Genomic DNA, 21,014 nt, shown 5'->3' on the forward strand with positions numbered 1-21,014 from the left:
GTGTTACGTCTGTAGTGTTGATAATCACTTGTTTTCTGGGAGCATCGATGCCGCATGATAATTTTCCATGTTTTTTCTGGCAGGTGAGGTCAATTTTCTACTGGATGGGGGCCGCTGTTGCTGAAACAATGCAGGAGGAAACATTAGCAACCCCCTTTTCATCTCCTTTCAAATTGCCCGTGTGATGCTGCCAGAGAATGCAGTAATGTGACCCCGGGCCCCCGGACTCTCCCTCAGCTTGACTGCCAAGCCTGGGCCTGACCATGTGTCCTCACCCCTAAACCTCGAACCCAGCAACGCTCTGCAAACGGCAGGGTTGCACGAGGATATGAGACCGAACACCCCGGCGGGGAAAGACAAGCCAATGGGACATAAATTAGATGCGGGCAGTTTCAGGGACCTTTCCTGACACACAGCCAGGCTCGGACTGGCAATCTGGCAACTCTGGCGAATGCCAGATGGGCCGGTGGGCCACAAGGCTAGCAATGTGGGGAAAAAACCGTGGGAAAAAAATGCGACCTGCCGGCTGCGGCCCACTTGATGTTGGAACAGCCCATCCGACGGGTGGTTACACAGTCCCAATTGTCAACAGGCTACCTGTACTGTAAGGCAGGTACAGGAAGTACCACCCTCCCCCTCCCCTTCAACTGAATTCGTCCATCCATGTAATGTCAGAGGTCAAGCAGGAAATAATCAAAGCAAGAGAGAGCGAGTGGAAATTAAAAGTTTTAAGTTCAAATGGAAAATAATGCTGGTCTGAAATGGATAAGGGCCCCAAAAAGCAAAAAGGTCAGAGGAGAGAGAGAGAGAGAGAGAGAGAGAGAGAGAGAGAGAGAGAGAGAGAGAGAGAGAGAGAGAGAGAGAGAGAGAGAGAGAGAGAGAGAGAGAGAGAGAGAGAGAGAAAACCTGGAGAAATACTGATGCCACCGCTGAGATGTATTCTCCCCTCCTAAGGTAGGACCTCCTATTCTATTCTATTCGCTGCTTATGGCTGCTGTGCTGTGCTGTCTTTTAAATGATGTCAAGTCAGGACGGGTCTATTCCATTGCCTACCAACACGAGGATCGCAGGTTCAAATCCCCATGTTAACTCTGGCTTGGTCGGGCGTCCCTACAGACACAATTGGCCCTGTCTGTGGGTGGGAAGCCGGATGTGGGTATGTCTCCTGGTCGCTACACTAGCGCCTCCTCTGGTCGTTCTGGGCGCCTGTTAGGGGGAGGGGGAACTGGGGGGGAATAGCGTGATCCTCCCACGTGCTACGTCCCCCTGGTGAAACTCCTCAGTGTCAGGTGAAAAGAAGCAGCTGGTGACTCCACATGTATGGGAGGAGACATGTGGTAGTCTGCAGCCCTCCCCGGATCGGCAGAGGGGTGGAGCAGAGACCGGGACGGCTCAGAAGAGTGGGGTAATTGGCCGAATACAATTGGGGAGAAAAAGGGGGGGGAAATAATGTCAAGTCAAGTCAGTTTTATCTGCATAGCCCAACATCACAAATTACAAATGTGCTTCAGTGGGCTTTACAGCAACGCTACATCCTGTCCTTAGACCCTCACACCGGATAAGGAGCACCTCCCTAAAACCCTTTAACAGGGAGAAAACATAGGAAGAAACCTCAGGGAGAGCAACAGAGGAGGAGGAGGATCTCTCTCCCAAGACGGGAGGGGTATTACGGCTCAGCTGATCGCTCCGCTGATCGGTCAGTCTGGCTCTGCTCCAATAGGGTGCAGGCATGCTGACTGTCACAGCCTGACAACAGCGGTGAATGAACTTGTTTCAAAAGTGTCGGTAGCATGAAACCCTGGCTGATGTGTGAATGTTATCGGATCGGCTTGAAACAAGATGTCGGATGACGGGCTGTAAGCAGAACGTCCGGCTCCAGACACGCTCGCAGGTCGCCATTAGGCGAAGCAAAGCTGCTGTCCCGTGTGAAGACTGAGCTTGGCTGTAAAAACAAAGTTGGTGGAAATATCTTTCACTCAGTGAAAAAGGGCTAGAAGACGTGTTAGGACTAGAAATACCATCGAGGTTTTAATGAGGGAGCTTCCTTTTCACCCCCAGCAAGCAGCTGCGAACAGAAACTCTGACGTCAGCGTTTCCTGGCGCTTTTGGGTTGGAAACGGATGAACTTCAAGAAGCGACGCTAAGAGAAACCAGGTTGTTGTCCTGCTGATGGATGTTGTGAAGGACGTAAACCACGGCTGTTTGTTGCATCTGCTTCATCCGCTTCCGGTGTGGGAAGACGGCGGCGCGAATTCACATTTGCGGCGGCCTCACCCAGTCCCGTCCATGCAGTCAGTGTGTTTGTCCACGTTTGTCTTCGTTTGATGGCGACAAATAAGGTGTTTCTGATTCTGAGTGCCTCTGAAGATGACAGAAGATGCAGACGGCGATGGAGAGGTTGCATCCTGAATGGAGCCAGTCAGAAGACGCACAACGTAGAGGTCCAGCCGACTCCTTTTTATAGGTTGTTGATGCATCTGCTTAGGACACCCTCCAGATCTCCACAGCACTGATGGACTGAGGAGATGCGCGACACTAATACAAGACTGACTCCTATGCTTACCAGTGGGCCATTTGGTCGCTGAGATGTTTCAGTCGAGTCCCTCATCTGCACTGGTCGATAAACTGCGAGACATGGACAGGTTTGGTCTCTTAGTTCGTGGGTTTGGACAAAACATCCAACATTTCACATTTCCAACATTTCAATTGTTTTTTTAAGGCTAGGGCCCAGTAGCGCAGTGGTTAGCGCGGTCGCCCCACATCAAGAAGGTCCTGGGTTCAAACCCCGGGGTAGTCCAACCTTGGGGGTCGTCCCGGGTCGTCCTCTGTGTGGAGTTTGCATGTTCTCCCCGTGTCTGCGTGGGTTTCCTCCGGGGGCTCCGGTTTCCTCCCACAGTCCAAAGACAAGCAGGTCAGGTGACTCGGCCAGACTAGATTGTCCCTAGGTGTGAATGTGTGTGTGTGTGTGTGTGTGTGTGTGTATGTTGGCCCTGTGTGGTGGGCTGGCAGCCTGTCCAAGGTGTCTCCCCACCTGCCGCCAGTGACTGCTGGGATAAGCTCCAGCATCCCACGACCCTGAGAGCAGGATAAGCGGTTGGGATAATGAATGGACGGACGGATGAATGGATGGATGGATGGACGTAAAAGAGGGGACTGACTGTCAGTCCCTGCTTTTTGTCATGTCATCGGATTCAGTCTTGACGTGTGGTGTGAGGCGGATCTAAACAGTCAGGATTTTTTCAAAAACGTGGATGTAATATCAACGACCAGGCTTTCTGTGGAGTACAACTTGAACACGGGTCATAAGTGTACTCACACGGACTATAAACATGTTGAAGTGTGTTATGACACTAACTATAAAACCTATAGTGATTTATAACTGGTTATACATGTGTAATTATAGTGACTCATATAGCATGTCTATAATGTACTACATCTTATAATGCACCTGGTACCTGTAGGACATTATGAGTCATCACCACTTTAAATAAAGATAGGGTAACACTTTATAATAACTACACGAATGAAGAATTAGTTAACTATTAGTAACTACTGAGGTCATCATTTGTAAAGTATTTGCAAAGTATTTGTAAAGCAAGACAGGCACCAGTGATTAGTGTGTTAAGAGCTGTTTTATAAATACTTATTAATACTGCAATTCCTGATTAATTCGGGTAGTTACTAGTTGTTAGTGAAGTATTTTGTTTGAGCAAAATACTTCACTGTATGTATTTTAAAGTGAGGACTATCTGTGTCTTACAAAGCATTTACACATGAGTGAGTATTACTTACACTTTCTAAAGGATCATAAGATCCTTTAGAAAGTGTAAGTAAATGATTAACACACTATTTACATGTACATCTGTGCATGAATTAATCATGAACTGCAGTATTAATAAGTATTTATAAATATCTATTAACACACTGGCCATTGGCACATGTCTTGCTTTACAAATGATGAACTCAGTAGTTGCCAACACTTAACTAACGCTTCATTTGTGTAGTTGTAAAGTGTTAGCACAGGGAGACTTGTGTTCACAGTGTGTTGAGGAGCTTTATGAACCACTATCCATAAACAAGCATGAAAAGTGGTCCATGAGCTCTGAGTTTCTGGCTCATTTTAAGTACATGTATAACGCATGATGAAGGTGTCCTTCATACAGGGACTCTGTGAAGTACAACAGGGCTCAACTACTCATCAAGTGGTTCACAGGTCCTGGTATAAACCAACCAAAGTCGGCCAAAGTGCTGCAGAAGTCCTCAAAGCACCGAAGAGGCTTTGACAAGCCACACCGATGACAATAAAGGCAGCGCCTGCCGGAGGCCCCGTGACCCCCACTCGACCCTGGGAGCAAACTGAGGGACCTCCGGTGACAAGGACAACAAAAGGGTTCACAAAGCGATGCGAGGGTTCCGGCGCTCAAGTTAGCCGGGGACACGGAGGTCACCCTGCAGTCTGACGAATAAACAGCACACGTGAGCCGACGCACAAGAGCCGAACAAATGAACCCTGTGCGTCCTCATGTGGACAACACATGACGTGTGTCCACATGAGGACGGTGCAGAGGCCCCAGCCTCTCCACCGCGCTGCTCCCACTTATCTGCACTGAGACGCCCAAAGCCTTCTGCTGCCTGGCTCCATACAGGGTTATGACCTTTGACCTCCGCAGTTCTGGTTGTTTGTAATGTCGTTGACCTGGAAAATGAAAGTTATTCTACTGCACAAGAGAATCACGTACAACACAAACTACTGTGACAGTCACATGTTCCCAAGGCTTCATTCACATGTTGAGACAGACACAAAGAGAAGGACCAACAGACAGAATGACGGACAGACGGACAGACAGACAGACAGACAGACGGACAGACAGACAGAGGATGAGAAAACGAGTTTCCTGCAGTGTTGTCCTGGTTTCTTTGTATCGTGGACTTCTTTGTTGAGGAAGTCGGAACCTGCTGACCAACCATGACAGACCAGAACAGACCTGTACTGAGAAGCCTCATCCCCCTGTTCCTCCTCTTACACTTCATAAAAAACCTGTCTGTAAACCTGTCTGTAAACTTGTCTGTAAACTTGTCTGTAAACCTGTCTGTAAGCCTGTCTGTAAACCTGTCTGTAAACCTGTCTGTAAACTTGTCTGTAAACCTGTCTGTAAGCCTGTCTGTAAACCTGTCTGTAAACTTGTCTGTAAACCTGTCTGTAAACTTGTCTGTAAACTTGTCTGTAAACCTGTCTGTAAACCTGTCTGTAAACCTGTCTGTAAACTTGTCTGTAAACCTGTCTGTAAACTTGTCTGTAAACCTGTCTGTAAACTTGTCTGTAAACCTGCCTGTAAACCTGTCTGTAAACCTGTCTGTAAACCTGTCTGTAAACCTGTCTCGTGGGACGATGGGGTCTTCTCCTCGCCAAGTCACACTGAAGTGACCTGAGGCAGCTGAATAGTGCTGAACGTCCCGGTCCCAGTCGGGCGGTGTTTCATCATCGAGTTCTCTCACAGCATCCTGTCGTCTGCTTCATCCGTCTGCCATTCATCCTCTTCTGTCACAGTCGTCGCCACTCGTCTCTCAGTGGGAATGGATCTCGTTCTGGAACTCGAACCCTTTGAACAATTCAGAGCCAGACAGAGATGGCGGCATGCAGGTCTTTTATTCAAGCAGGTGAAACTGGTCTAATCTGGTTTCACAGGGCGAGACCAGACCAGACCAGGAGAGAGACACAGATGGCTTCCTCATTCCTACAGTAACACTCTCTCACTGTCTCTGTCTTCCTCTCGTCCCCTCTCCCTGTCTCTATCGCTCTCTCTCTCCCTCCTTCTCTGTCTCTCCCTGTCCCTCTCGCTTTCTCCCTCCTATCACTTGCTTCCAGTTTATTCCCTCTCTTCTGCGCCCTCTTCTCCTCTCTCTTTCACTTTCTCCCGCTAACTCCAGTCCTCTCTCTATCTTCACCTCCTGCTCTCACGGAACCCTTTTTCTCCATACTTATCATTCTCTCTCTCCCGCCCCCTCCCCCCCCCCTCAGTTCAGTCCAGTTCAGCTAAAGTGTGCTGGCATGGCAGAACAGATTAACACCGATGAAAAGGACGTGTAGTATTTACTGTGTGTGGACGTGATACAATGAGTGTAAATTGTATCCCTGCAGCACAGACACACACCGGACATCACACTAAAGTAAAACCAGACTGGGCTCCCCGACCCGGCGGGGAGGTTCTTGTGACTCTAACTGGTATTTTACATGACGGTGCCTCCTCACCCAGAGGGTAGGGCTTCGTTTTCCCTCAGTCTGGGTGTCAGACTTGTATTTTGTGTTTGGCTGATCTGACATAATATCGTCGTGAAGTTCGGAGTCTCCGTCTTGAACTCTCCCTCCTCCCTCGCGCTCCGGTGGAGCAACACCATTCCTCCGCTCGTCTGCTGAATCCATCTCGTTTTTTTCTTTTCAGTGAAAAAAAAGAAAAGCAAAAAAAGGATGAACTCAGAAAAATTAAAAATAAAAAAGAGAATATAAAAAAGACGAGCGGAGTGGCATTGCCGTAGCAACCCAGAATACACATCCTGATGAGCGTGGAAGTGACAGGTGTGTGTGTGTGTGTGTGTGTGAGCGCTGAGGCGGGCTGGAGCAGTGCATCGTGGGTTCGCGGCATTCTTTAATGTCATCTCCAGCTGTTCCAGCTGGAGAAATCCCCCCACTCCCCCTCCCTCCACTCATCCATCCTTTTTTCCATCCTTCCTTTCCATCCGTTCATCCGGCTCGCCTGCCCAAAACAGGAAGTTGTCTGTGAGAGACGCTCCTGGGGGACCTCATATGAGGGAGTCCTGACCTCTGTGTGTGTGTGTGTGTGTGTGTGTGTGTGTGAGTCTGAAAGCCTGCATATGTGCATGAGTGGGTGTATGTGTGTGTGTGTGTGTGTATGTGTGTATGTGTGAGATATTTATTTGAAATTCAAAAAGTTTTGATGTGACTGTGGTCATTATTCCCCCACCCCACACACACACGCACACACACACACACACACACACACACACACACACACACACACACACACACACACACACACACACACACACTGCTGAGGCTACAGCTGAGCCCTGTGGCTTGTCCCTGTCACCTTCAATTTACTGGCTGGTTTACTCATTTACCTTAATTGACATGAGTGTGTGTGTGTGTGTGTGTGTGTGTGTGTTATTTTAGGGTATGCAGGAACATCTGTGAAAGTGTATGTGTGCATGTCAGTGAATGAAGGAGAGAGTGAATGGTTTGTGTGTGTGTGTGTGTGTGTGTGTGTGTGTGTGTGTGTGTGTGTGTGTGTGTGTGTGTGTGTGAGGTTTGGTTCTCGTCCTCCTTGCTGACTGTTATAAGTTCTGATCCTCAGCAGATCAGACGAGGGTTTGGTTCTGCGTGTTTATTCCTGCTTTTCAAATCCACTTTCGACTCAGCACTCAGACACGACTCTCCACTTGCTGGGTGGACATGAGAAACACACGGCCTTCTGCAGCGGGACGAGGACCCCGGACTGTAACCACCATCCATGCTATCAGCCTTCTGCAGCGGGACGAGGACCCCAGACTGCAACCACCATCCATGCTATCAGCCTTCTGCAGCGGGACGAGGACCCCAGACTGCAACCACCATCCATGCTATCAGCCTTCTGCAGCGGGACGAGGACCCCAGACTGCAACCACCATCCATGCTATCAGCCTTCTGCAGCGGGACGAGGACCCCGGACTGCAACCACCATCCATGCTATCAGCCTTCTGCAGCGGGACGAGGACCGCAGACTGCAACCACCATCCATGCGATCAACCTTTTCCAACTTCTTATCCTTAAGAACACTTGTAAGCCTAAAACCATCATGCCATGCTGAGGGAATCTGCCATGTGGGTGGAAGTGTGACGTCACATGAAGTCTGACTTATTTCAGGAATTCCTCTTGGAACCAGTGGGAGATCCTGCAGCACGTCTCTCTAATCCAGCAGTGAGTTGATGTCAACACAACTGACTGCCAGGACAACCCACACCATTTCATCCCATGGGGTCAAACACTGAAGATGTTGGAAAGCATGGATATGTGACGCACATGGCGGCGTTTAGCGGCCGTGGAAACCTGGCAGCTGCTCCATGGACTCCAACGTGAACCTGCAGCCTGACAGATGAAGGATGAAGACACGAACCTGAGTGAGGGGTCAAGTTCAGGCTTAGCGTTTGGTGGTGCTTAACTCACCTCCTTTCATACACACATTGAAGGATTCCTTAAATGGCGTATATCCACCCTCTGTCAGCAGCAGTACTGTGTGACGCTATGGGGATGAAGATCATCCACCTCATCATCAAGTCGTCAGGTTCATCATCCTGTGTGAGTTTTAACACTGCAGGACTTTCAATTCGCACAGACTGAAGGACAGACAGAGTAACGTGGTGTTTCCTAACCCTGTTCTCAGTTACCTCCTGTCCTGCACATCTTCAGGGTATTACAACATGTACTTCTCCATTCTGTACGACATCAGTTCTGCATCAAAGTGGGCGTGGCTTCGTTTCCTCTTTTCCATCTGAACTCTGAAGGACTTTCCCATCTCCCACCCCCGGACTTGGCCATGAGCTCAGGATATCACACCTTCTCACCTCTGACAGGCGCACACACACACACACACACACACACACACACACACACACATAGACAGACCGTTGCATTATGTTATTGCTGATCTTGGGAGAGAGAGGAGAGACAGTCATGGATCACATAATTGAGTCACATTTATGTCGCCAAACTATCCTAAGGTTTAAAAAAACACACATATGATGATAGTGGACATGTGGTGACAGTGGACATGTGATGATAGTGGACATGTGATGACAGTGGACATGTGACGATAGTGGACATGTGATGACAGTGGACATATGATAGTGGACATGTGATGATAGTGGACATATGATAGTGGACATGTGATGATAGTGGACATATGATGATAGTGGACATGTGATGACAGTGGACATGTGATGATAGTGGACATGTGATGATAGTGGACAGGTGACGATAGTGGACATGTGATGATAGTGGACATGTGACAATAGTGGACATGTGATGATAGTGGACATGTGACGATAGTTGACGTGATGATAGTAGACATGTGGTGACAGTGGACATGTGACGATAGTGGACACGTGACGATAGTGGACACGTGACGATAGTGGACATGTGATGATAGTAGACATGTGGTGACAGTGGACATGTGATGATAGTGGACACGTGACGATAAAGGACATGTGATGATAGTGGACACGGGATGATAGTGGACACAGTGGGGGACCCACCAGCTCATACACGCTCTGTATAAATGTAATTATTATTATTTATTTATTTTTATTTTTTTTGGGGGGGGGGGATTTTTTCCCCCTTTTCTCCCCAGTTGTATCCGTCCAATTACCCCACTCTTCCGAGCCGTCCCGGTCTCTGCTCCACCCCCTTTGCTGATCTGGGGAGGGCTGCAGACTACCACATGCCTCCTCCCATACATGTGGAGTCACCAGCCACTTCTTTTCCCCTGACAGTGAGGAGTTTCACCAGTGGGGACGTAGCACGTGGGAGGATCATGCTGGTCCCCCCAGTTCCCCCTCCCCCCTGAACAGGCACCCCGACCGACCAGAGGAGGCGCTAGTGCAGCAACCAGGACACATACCCACATCCGCCTTCCCACCCGCAGACACGGCCAATTGTGTCTGTAGGAATGCCCAACCAAGCCGGAGGTAACACGGGGATTTGAACCAGCGATCCCCATGTTGGTAGGCAACGGAATAGACCGCTATGCTACCCAGATGCCCCTATTATTATTATTATTATTATTATTATTATTATTATTATTATTAGTGATGCTAAACAACGCTTTACTGCAAGTCTAATCTACAACTTGGTTCCAAACAACCCTCAACACACCGCAGGACGAGTTCTCTTCACCACCACTCCTCTGCTTTTTGTCTTCATTTGTGTTTAGAAGGACAAAATGGACAGATCACCATTCATCTGGTGTGGTTATCATGTGTCACTATGGTGCATTTCCCTCCTGTTGAGAGGTCTGCAGGTTGATCATTACAATGCTCACGTTTCCTGTCCAACCCGTCCTATTAGCATGTCACAGAGCACTCAACCTGCTTCCTCTAACTACCAATCGATCAAATCAATCAATCAATCAATCAATCAATCAATCAATCAATCAATCAATCACTCAATCAATCAGAGCCACTAAGACTGGGAGCACTGGGATGGCAGCTCATCACATCAGGTGTGTGTTAAAGGACCCTGCTGGTCTGATTCATATTGGCTGCCTCCCCAGTCACTTCCACCATGTGGTCTGAGGAAGCTGGTCTGGGCTTTACGTGTTTTGTCTCTACTGTATTGAAGAGTGACACCGGTGGAGGTTCTCAGCGTTGAAGCTATATGACGTCACGCATTGCTCTTCCAGCAGACTGCATGGTGCCCCCTAGTGGCATTACAACAGGCATACAGAATTCTGGATTGAAGAGTGACACCGGTGGACTTTCTCAGCATTGCGTCTATGTGATGTCACACGTCGCTCCTCCAGCAGGCTGCACGGCGCCCCCTAGTGGCGTTACCACAGCCATACAGAAACACTTTTATTACAGCACCTAGACAGTACAAACCACCAACACACACAAGTTTATTTACACTACATTTTCTCTCAGTTTAATGACAGGCATCTTGTTTTGGAGCCAGGTTGTGCGGTGTTATTTTCTTAGTGTAAAGGGAAGGGACATCTCCAATTCCTGATAAATCACACACCTGAGCTTCCCTCCCCACTAATTATTCTCCCCCAATTCAAACAAACATGTCACTCCTCGCTCCCCGGTGGCTCTCCACGGTCCAAACGCGTCACGCTGACTTTACATCCTGTAAACATCGGCTTCATTCCTCATCCATGAGAATCCCCCTGAACAATTCATCAACATGTCAATCTGTCCTTCTCGCTGCAACAGTCCACGCACACCATAAACAGCAAGAAAACATTTCCCCTTGACTTCGTCGTGAGGAATGGGACACTGGGTTCGACCCCGCACACATAACAGTGAATGGATGTTTGGAAAGCAGCTCTGAACCCCGGCCAGCGCCTCGGATATCTCTACTGACAACACGATCCAATGGAAAGACTGAGAACAACACACAGCATCTCACTAGTTCAACCCACACCCACCCACCCACACTGAGGACTGAAGCAGGACACGCTGAGAGAGACAGAGACAGAGAGAGAGAATGAGAGAGGGGCGAGAGAGAACAAGAGAGGGGAGAGAGAGAGACAGAGAGAGAGAACGAGAGGGGGGAGAGAGACAGAGAGAGAGGGGGAGAGACAGAGAGAGAGACAGAGAGTGAGAGACAGACAGACAGACAGAGAACGAGAAAGAGACAGACAGACAGACAGACAGAGAATGAGAGGGGGGAGAGAGAGAGTGAGAGACAGAGAGAGAGAGAACAAGAGAGAGTGAGAAACAGAGAGAGAGAGACAGAGAAAAGAGTAGGAGACAGAGAGACAGAGAGACATTGAGGTAGAAAGTGAAGGAAAAAACATGAAGAATGAAATCGTCAGCATCAGAATGTGTCTATCAAGCTACTGGTCAGCTCCCAGTACACCCACTCTTCTACTATGGTGTACTGGGAGCCGACCAGTACACCCACTCTTCTACTATGGTGTACTGGGAGCTGACCAGTACAACCACAGTGTACTACTGTTGGCTGATGTGTTGGCTTTTTCTTCATACGTCTTCTTTTCATGATTATGATGTGTGAGAAGTTCAGTACAAACATAATCATCCCAGTACACTACAGTACTACACTATAGTACTACCCTACCGTACTACACTACAGCACTACCCTACAGTACTACACTACAGCACTACCCTACAGTACTACCCTACAGTACTACACTACTGTACTACCCTACAGTACTACACTACAGCACTACCCTAGCGTACTACCCTACAGTACTACACTACCGTACTACCCTACAGTACTACACTACAGCACTACCCTACAGTACTACCCTACAGTACTACACTACCGCACTACCCTACAGTACTACACTACCGTACTACCCTAAGGTATTACACTACATATTCAACACACACTTTCAGATGGGATGTGGTTTTCAGGGGCTCGTGTGGTTTTTGGTGTCTGCTTCCCTCACAGGGGAGAACGTTTTGAGTTGAACTGGTCACTAAGTCGAATCTAGCCCCACTCACGTCATAAAAAGAAACCAAAAACACTCATTTCTGTCAGTTCCCCGCCTCCCCGTGACAGGTGGAGCTGGTGTGGTGGTTGTGGACGTGTGGTTTAATGGGTTTACCTGACTTGTTATTCCCAAGCTGAGGTCGGACTGCGTCACACTTACACCGGCAAGACAGAGGGAGGAACGGGAGAACGATCCCATCTGACAAACTGAGAAAGACACTCCGCAGAATGTGTCAGGAGCCCCGAGGAGGACGGACCACAACACTGTTAGGCTGTGTGTGTGAGAGAGTGAGAGAGAGTGAGAGTGAGAGAGACAGAGACAGAGAGACAGAGAGAGACAGACAGAGACAGGAAGTGAGCATCTAGGGTGTCCAGGGCAGTGTAGCGGTCTATTCCGCTGCCTACCAACACGGGGCTCGCTGGTTTGAATCCCCGTGTTACCTCCAGCTTGGTCGGGCATCCCTACAGACACAATTGGCCATGTCTGCGGGTTGGAAGCCGGATGTGGGTATGTGTCCTGGTTGCTGCACTAGCGCCTCCTCTGGCCGGTCAGGGCACCCGTGTGTGTGTGTGTGTGGGGGGGGGGGTAGCATGATCCTCCCACACGCTACGTCCCCCTGGTGAAACTCCTCACTGTCAGGTGAAAAGAAGCGGCTGGCGACTCCACATGTATGGGAGGAGACCTGTGGTAGTCTGCAGCCCTCCCCGGATCAGCAGAGGGGGTGGAGCAGAGACCGGGACGGCTCGGAAGAGTGGGGTAATTGGCCGGGTACAATTGGGGAGAAAAAGGGGGAAAATCCAAAAGAAAAGGAGATAGGAACAGCAGGTCTGGATGCTGCGATGCTTCAGAGAACTTCAGGAACATTCTGGTCGGCAGGACAAGACCAAGAAAGTCCTGCTGAGACGTCGGGTCACAGATACAGTGAGACGGTCCTGGAGAGGACGGGGGGGACAAGGCCCAGGCTGCTGCTGATCCAGGACGGAGCCTTTAACAGCACCAAGCAGAGGATTCAAAACACATCCAACACCTGACGACTCCACAATCCTATTTTTATGGAACAACTATAAAATAAATAAATGAATAATCAGCGTTCAGCCACTCAGCTCCACCCTGCAGCAATAAGAGCTGAGACCTTCCTCCACCCTGGTCAACAGACAGGATGATGACTAACAGCCGAGCCTCCTCATCCCCCACTCAGCACCTCCTGCAGGCTCCACCACGTTTTTAACAAAATCTCAGTCAAGTGTCTAAAAATTGTTTTGTTTTTCCACAGTAGTGTTCATATATAAGACTGAAAACCATCCACCCACCCCTCCTCTTCTCCACCCTCCATTATCCACACCACTCATCCTCTTCTCCACCCTCCATTATCCACACCGCTCATCCTCTTCTCCACCCTCCATTACCCACACCGCTCATCCTCTTCTCCACCCTCCATTATCCACACCGCTCATCCTCTTCTCCACCCTCCATTATCCACACCGCTCATCCTGCTCTCCACCCTCCATTATCCACACCGCTCATCCTCTTCTCCACCCTCCATTCTCCACACCGCTCATCCTACACAGGGTCACAGGGATGCTGGAGCCTATCCCAGCAGTCATTGGGTGGCAGGTGGGGAGACACCCTGGACAGGCCGCCAGGCCATCACAGGGCCCACACACACACACACACACACACATTCATACCTAGGGACAATTTAGTACGGCTGATTCACCTGACCTACATGTCTTTGGACTGTGGGAGGAAACCGGCGCCCCCGCAGGAAACCCACAGACACGGGGAGAACATGCAAACTCCACACAGAGGACGACCCGGGACGACTTATTGTGATAAATTTGAAATAAGTTGCAGACAACAAAGAAATACCAAAGCGAGAGCCATGAAACTTGTACCGTAGTCGGTATCTATCTACGTGAAGAAACATTGTTTCAGCTAATCTCTTGGTTACATTAATATTGTTCATGTAGAGCGGCCATTTCCAGCTGGTCTTGCTGTTTTAGGGTGGGATAAATTTGGAATGTGACTCCGCACGGCAGAGCCAGATGCAGTCAGATTGCCGGTATAGGTGGGCGTGCCTAGTGTCCTCTGGTTCTCAGTCAGCTCCACCCCTCACTCCTCCCTAGCCCCGCCCTCTCATCAAAATATGTTCACTTCTGGTTTCAAAAAAACCAGGATGGCTACGGGAAAATCCCGAACCCAAGCCTTCAAAACGGTAGTCCACAAACCAATGGGTGACGTATGGGTCCTGCCATAGACTGTCACCAATGGGTGACAGTCTATGGCAGGACCATGTTCGATTTAAGACAGCACTACCCTGTCCAAATTCACGCACTACGCAACACTCAATATTGTTAAGTATTAGTTAAATATTATTACTGCTGAGGTCATCATTTGTAAAGTATTTGTAAAGCAAGACAGAAACCAGTGATTAGTGTGTTAAGAGCTGTTTTATAAATACTTATTAATACTGCAATTCCTGATTAATTCAGGTAGTTACTAGTTGTTAGTGAAGTATTTTGTTTGAGCAAAATACTTCACTGTATGTATTTTAAAGTGAGGACTATCTGTGTCTTACAAAGCAATTACACATGAGACTGAAAGACCAGCAGCAGCTTGAGACTCACAAAAGTCTAAAGGTGTAAGTAAATGATTAACACACTATTTACATGTACATCTGTGCATGAATGAATCATGAACTGCAGTATTAATAAGTATTTATAAACATCTATTAACACACTGGCCATTGGCGCATGTCTTGCTTTACAAATGATGAACTTACACTTAACTAACGCTTCATTTGTGTAGTTGTAAAGTGTTAGCACAGGGAGACTTGTGTTCACAGTGTGTTGAGGAGCTTTATGAACCACTATCCATAAACAAGCATGAAAAGTGGTCCATGAGCTCTGAGTTTCTGGCTCATTATAAGTACATGTATAACGCATGATGAAGGGGTACTTCATACAGGGACTCTGTGAAGTACAACAGGGCTCAACTACTCATCAAGTGGTTCACAGGTCCTGTTAGAAACCAAGCAAAGTCGGCCAAAGTGCTGCAGAAGTCCTCAAAGGACCGAAGAGGCTTTGACAAGCCACACCGATGACAATAAAGGCAGCGCCTGCCGGAGGCCCCGTGACCCCCACTCGACCCTGGGAGCAAACTGAGGGACCTCCGGTGACAAGGACAACAAAAGGGTTCACAAAGCGATGCGAGGGTTCCGGCGCTCAAGTTAGCCGGGGACACGGAGGTCACCCTGCAGTCTGACGAATAAACAGCACACGTGAGCCGACGCACAAGAGCCGAACAAATGAACCCTGTGCGTCCTCATGTGGACAACACATGACGTGTGTCCACATGAGGACGGTGCAGAGGCCCCAGCCTCTCCACCGCGCTGCTCCCACTTATCTGCACTGAGACGCCCAAAGCCTTCTGCTGCCTGGCTCCATACATGGTTATGACCTTTGACCTCCGCAGTTCTGGTTGTTTGTAATGTCGTTGACCTGGAAAATGAAAGTTATTCTACTGCACAAGAGAATCACGTACAACACAAACTACTGTGACAGTCACATGTTCCCAAGGCTTCATTCACATGTTGAGACAGACACAAAGAGAAGGACCAACAGACAGAATGACGGACAGACGGACAGAGGATGAGAAAACGAGTTTCCTGCAGTGTTGTCCTGGTTCTTTCTATGTATCGTGGACTTCTTTGTTGAGGAAGTCGGAACCTGCTGACCAACCATGACAGACCAGAACAGACCTGTACTGAGAAGCCTCATCCCCCTGTTCCTCCTCTTACACTTCATAAAAAACCTGTCTGTAAACCTGTCTGTAAACTTGTCTCGTGGTTTGATGGGGTCTTCTCCTCGTCAAGTCACACTGAAGTGAACTGAGGCAGCTGAATAGTGCTGAGCGTCCCGGTCTCAGTCTGACAGTGTTTCACCATCGAGTTCTCTCAGAGCGTCCTGTCGTGTTTCATCCATCTGCCATTCATCCTTCTGTCATAGTTGTCATCACTCGTCAGTCAACAAAGAAAAACCAAAGCGAGAGCCATGAAACTTGTACCGTAGTTGATATCTATCTACGTGAAGAAACATTGTTTCAGCTAATCTCTTGGTTACATTAATATTGTTCATGTAGAGCGGCCATTTCCAGCTGGTCTTGCTGTTTTAGGGTGGGATAAATTTGGAATGTGACTCCGCACGGCAGAGCCAGATGCAGTCAGATTGCCGGTATAGGTGGGCGTGCCTAGTGTCCTCTGGTTCTCAGTCAGCTCCACCCCTCACTCCTCCCTAGCTCCGCCCTCTCGTCAAAATATGTTCACATCTGGTTTAAAAAAAAAAACCAGGATGGCGACGGGAAAATCCCGAACCCAAGCCTTCAAAACGGTAGTCCACAAACCAATGGGTGACGTCACGGTGTCTACTTCTTTTATTTCATACAGTCTATGGCAGGACCATGTTCGATTTAAGACAGCACTACCCTGTCCAAATTCACGCGCTACGCAACACTCAATATTGTTAAGTATTAGTTAAATATTATTACTGCTGAGGTCATCATTTGTAAAGTATTTGTAAAGCAAGACATGCACCAGTGGTTAGTGTGTTAATAGCAACACTCAATATTGTTAACCAAAGAAATGGTGATGGAGAAGCCAAGTCCCCTGCTTGTAGGGCAGGAGTTCATGAGGCAGTACTGCACACTCTTAAACAAGGCACCAGACTTCCTGCACAGGTTTTACGGCCATAACTCTTCATATGTCCATGGAGGACTTGACCCCAATGGGAAACTGGCAGAAGCAGTGTATGGACAAGTGGAAATCCACAAGAAGGTCATGTCTTTGCAGTTCAGTGAATGTCACACGAAAATCAAGCATGTGGATGCCCATGCAACACTGAGTGACGGGGTGGTGGTTCAAGTCCTTGGCGAGCTGTCTAACAGCAGCACGTATTACGACCAACACCCTGTCACCAATGGGGTAGAGGAGCCCATGGAGGAGCCAGCTCCAGAGCCAAAACCGGAGCCTGAACCAGAAGCCAAGGTAGAAGAGATCAAGCTCGAGGTAGACAAGAAGGTTTTGGAGGAGCTGGAGGAGAAGGCCCCCTCTCCAGTCCCTGTGGAGTCCCCACCCACCCAACACCCAGAAACCTCCCAAGACTTTCTCCTGGGCCTTAGTGACCAGTAAAAATCTGCCTCCTAGCGGCACTGTCCCTTCTTCTGGAATCTCACCTCATGTCATCAAAACTCCAAACACACATCCCAGAGTAGAGGCCAAGCCCGAGACTCAGGCGACACCTTCCCAGCCACATGATCAATGCACGCATGACACCACGAGGACCCAGGTTTGATGGTGTTGCTCCTTCAGAATCACAAATGGGCAAGCCACACTTTGGTTTTGTCAACAAAGGAAGGGCAGATTCTGTCACAAACGAAATGGACAATACATGAGTTATCTGGTATCCAGACAGCCACCAGCTTTTAGTTGGCAACCTCCCACATCACATCGATGAAAATGAGCTCAAGGATTTCTTTATGAAATATGGGAAGGTTGTGGAGGTATAGATCAAACCAAGGGCATGGCGGGGAAGCTTCCCAACTTTGGATTTGTGGTGTTTGATGATGCCGACCCAATGCACAGAATCCTGGGAGCCAAGCCCATCATGTTCTGTGGCGAAGTGCGTTTGAATGTTGGAGGAAAATATAAAGAGGGCAGTGCATGAATGTGAGACTCGTTGAGGAGGGGATGACTGACGGGATGTGAGGCGCCGAGATCGATGCCCTGAGGTCCAAGCCGCAATATGGGGAGTGGCATGATTCGTGATTGTGAAGGAAGGGGCCCACTGTCCCGGGGTGGCATGCCCCCAAGCCTGGCATAGGTTCTGGGAGAAGAGCTGGTGGCCAGGGAGAAGGCCGTTTCACAGCCCATCGTCGCTGAAGAACACCACCTGCAGTTTGGAAGTAGTACCATGTTCATCTTCAACCATTTTCGTTAATGGCAAAAAAAAAAAAAAACAGTCAATGGCAGCTGATCACAGGACATTTTGATACAAAGATCATGTACATATCATTGAGCTTTGAATCAAAATGGTTTATTTTTCTCTTCTTCTCCATGTCGGGGTCAGAGATCAGGGTCAGACCCAAAACAATGCCCCCTGGAGCTGCAATGGTCAAACAATTTGGTGTTTTGTTGAAAGAAAGATGTTGGAGCAGAGGACAGATGTGAGGCACTCGTTTATTTCATTATCATCGTTAAAATATTGTGACAATCTTGTTGCTGAGGTGAATGTCATTTAAGTTACGTCCTCAACTTGATATGTACAACTTGACACTTTTCACCTGTTTGTTGGTAGGTGCAGGTGAAAGTGTGTGGACAGTCGTGTGCATGTGGTTGACATTTATCCACGGTAAATCTTGCAGGCATCGCGAAAAATATACCATTGTCAACAGCACACGCCAACACACAGGAAACTGGTATGGCCGCTGCAGTAGAAACCGGACGTCAGCGGACTACAGTTCAATCCTATAAGAAACCTCTTGGGAGGGCCTGTGCATTACACCCCAACTTCTGGGTAATATGCTGCCCCCTATTGGCCAATTCTTACACATAGCCCCTTTAAAATGCATAAAATTTTCAGCAACAACACAATATTATGTATAACTAAATGCTGTTGTTATCTTGTCCTATCATACTGATTCCTGTTTCATCTGGTTATTTATTGATGCTGTTGTCATAGTGTTTAATTCTATGGAAATTTCATTTGTTCTTGTGACCCAAAACTGCCCTTTAGTGGCTGAATGGTTGGATAAAATCAGTTTTAACTGAGCAGACGCTGAACAGATCTGTGGATTGTTTGGTTGTGGTTTGTAATCAGTCTGTCAGTGAACAATTGTTTCAAAACGGATTTTGAGATGCTCGACTGCGGTGACGAAGCGCTGTCTGCGTGTCGTACACCTGACCAGATCAGGACACCTTATTCTGGACCACCGCCCCTGACTCCAGCAGCGTTTTGATGACATCATCACTGTATGACAGGACGTCCCTCAGCACCTGCACAGTATGCTGGCCAATCAGAGGAGGGGGCGACGGCCCGCTGGAATCAAAGCTGCTGAAACGAACCGCCGGACCTGCAGAGGGAGCACGCACACACACACACACACACACACACACACACACACAAAGACCAATTAAAATAAGAAGGAGAAGAAAGAGAAAGTGGAAGGACGTGACCTCAAAGAGCAGAAAACTCCAAACCATGAAAAAGGTTTACCATGAGACGCAAACATGGCGGCCATTCTCTATCACCACGAACCAGTGAGAACACTCTTGTTCCAGAGAAGATATGAAGCTGTTCAAAGTGTGTGTGTGTGTGTGTGTGTATTGGACAAGGCAAAGAAATAGAGTTGGTAAATAGAATGCATGCACACACACACACAAAATCTCACATACAGACATACAACCAACCACACACACACACACAAAATCTCACATACAGACATACAACCACACACGCACACACACACAACACAATCGCTCTCACAATCTCACACACATGCACGCACACTCACTCACTCACTCACACACACACACACACACACACACACACACACACACTCACACACACACACACACACACTTTGAATTCAGTTTGGTCTTTGCAATTTAATACATCCAAAGATTTATCACCATGGATTATAAAGAGGGGTTCTCTGAGGACAGATGGGTATGGGGGCATACACACAAACACACACACACACAACCACAACCACACACTGCTCAGATGGAAATGAAAGTGTGTGCCTCCTTTCAGTGAATCAGACGTGCTGGTGAAAACCAGTCTTCATCTATCAAGACGTGACTGATGGAGAATAAACTGTCCTCATGCTGACAAAATGGAGACAGTCACACTGCTCAACATCTTCATCACTCCCTGTTCAACATCTTCATCACTCCCTGTTCAACATCTTCATCACCCCCTGCTGACTTCATATATTCTACAAGTGTACCAATGCTAACGTTACAAATCTGTATTGATGCTTACTTTATATCAGAGGGGAACAGTCAGCGGCCTCTAGGGATTCAGATATTCTAAAAAAAACAATATCCAAAAAAGTCATCAGCTGTCATTTTACTTTATCGGTTCATAATTTGACAGTCAGCATCTAAACAAAACCTTTCTGAGGAAGTAATTCTTTCACATCTGCCTATTCATGTTGTGCTGGAATGTGAAGGGTTAAATCCGGTGGGCCCAGGGACCAGGGCCCTGCCTGGAGCTGCGCCCGAGCAGCAAACACCGAGGGCGGTCTGACAGGACGCGGAGGCGGGGCAGGCTAAGCTAACTGCTAGCCCATGCAGACCGGCAGTTCCAACAGTCATCCTGGCGTTTGCTCTCTTGGACAGTGAAATTTTTATTTTTTTTGTGAATATGTTGGATATAGGTGTTTTGTAGTTTGTTTGTTTGTTTTTCTTTTTTTGTAGTTTGGATATATGTGTCCAGGGTGTCTCCCTGCCTGCCGCCCAATGACTGCTGGGATAGGCTCCAGCGTCCCCACGACCCTGCGAGCAGGATAAGCAGTTCGGATAATGGATGGATGGATGGATGGATAGATGGACATATGTGTTGTTGTCATCTGGACAGAGGAAGGAAGACAAGGAGACTTGGTGGTGGAATGAGGAAGTACAGCAAAGTATACAGTGGAAGAGGTTGGTGAAGAATTCAATTCAATTCAATTTACTGCCATTAAAAACAACGTGTGCAAAAAGGAAATGAGGGACTCATTCCTGTC

At 48.2% G+C, this 21,014-nt stretch overlaps 1 protein-coding gene and 1 pseudogene across 1 annotated transcript in view; one reads left to right on the forward strand and one right to left on the reverse strand.

The window, feature by feature from the left end:
- The first annotated feature begins 16,869 nt into the window (after positions 1-16,869).
- On the forward strand, positions 16,870-17,950 carry LOC130129673 (ras GTPase-activating protein-binding protein 2-like; annotated as a pseudogene).
- A 503-nt stretch (positions 17,951-18,453) lies between these two features.
- The window catches only part of sugct (succinyl-CoA:glutarate-CoA transferase), a 172,954-nt gene continuing 170,393 nt past the window's right edge, over positions 18,454-21,014 (reverse strand). Inside the window, exon 14 of the mRNA XM_056299650.1 lies at positions 18,454-19,355. Coding sequence (XP_056155625.1) covers positions 19,192-19,355 — 164 coding nt within the window. The 3' untranslated portion in view covers positions 18,454-19,191. The remainder of the gene's footprint in view (positions 19,356-21,014) is intronic.

This window comes from Lampris incognitus, chromosome 19 (assembly GCF_029633865.1).
Source record: "Lampris incognitus isolate fLamInc1 chromosome 19, fLamInc1.hap2, whole genome shotgun sequence".
In the NCBI taxonomy this organism is placed as follows: domain Eukaryota; kingdom Metazoa; phylum Chordata; class Actinopteri; order Lampriformes; family Lampridae; genus Lampris; species Lampris incognitus.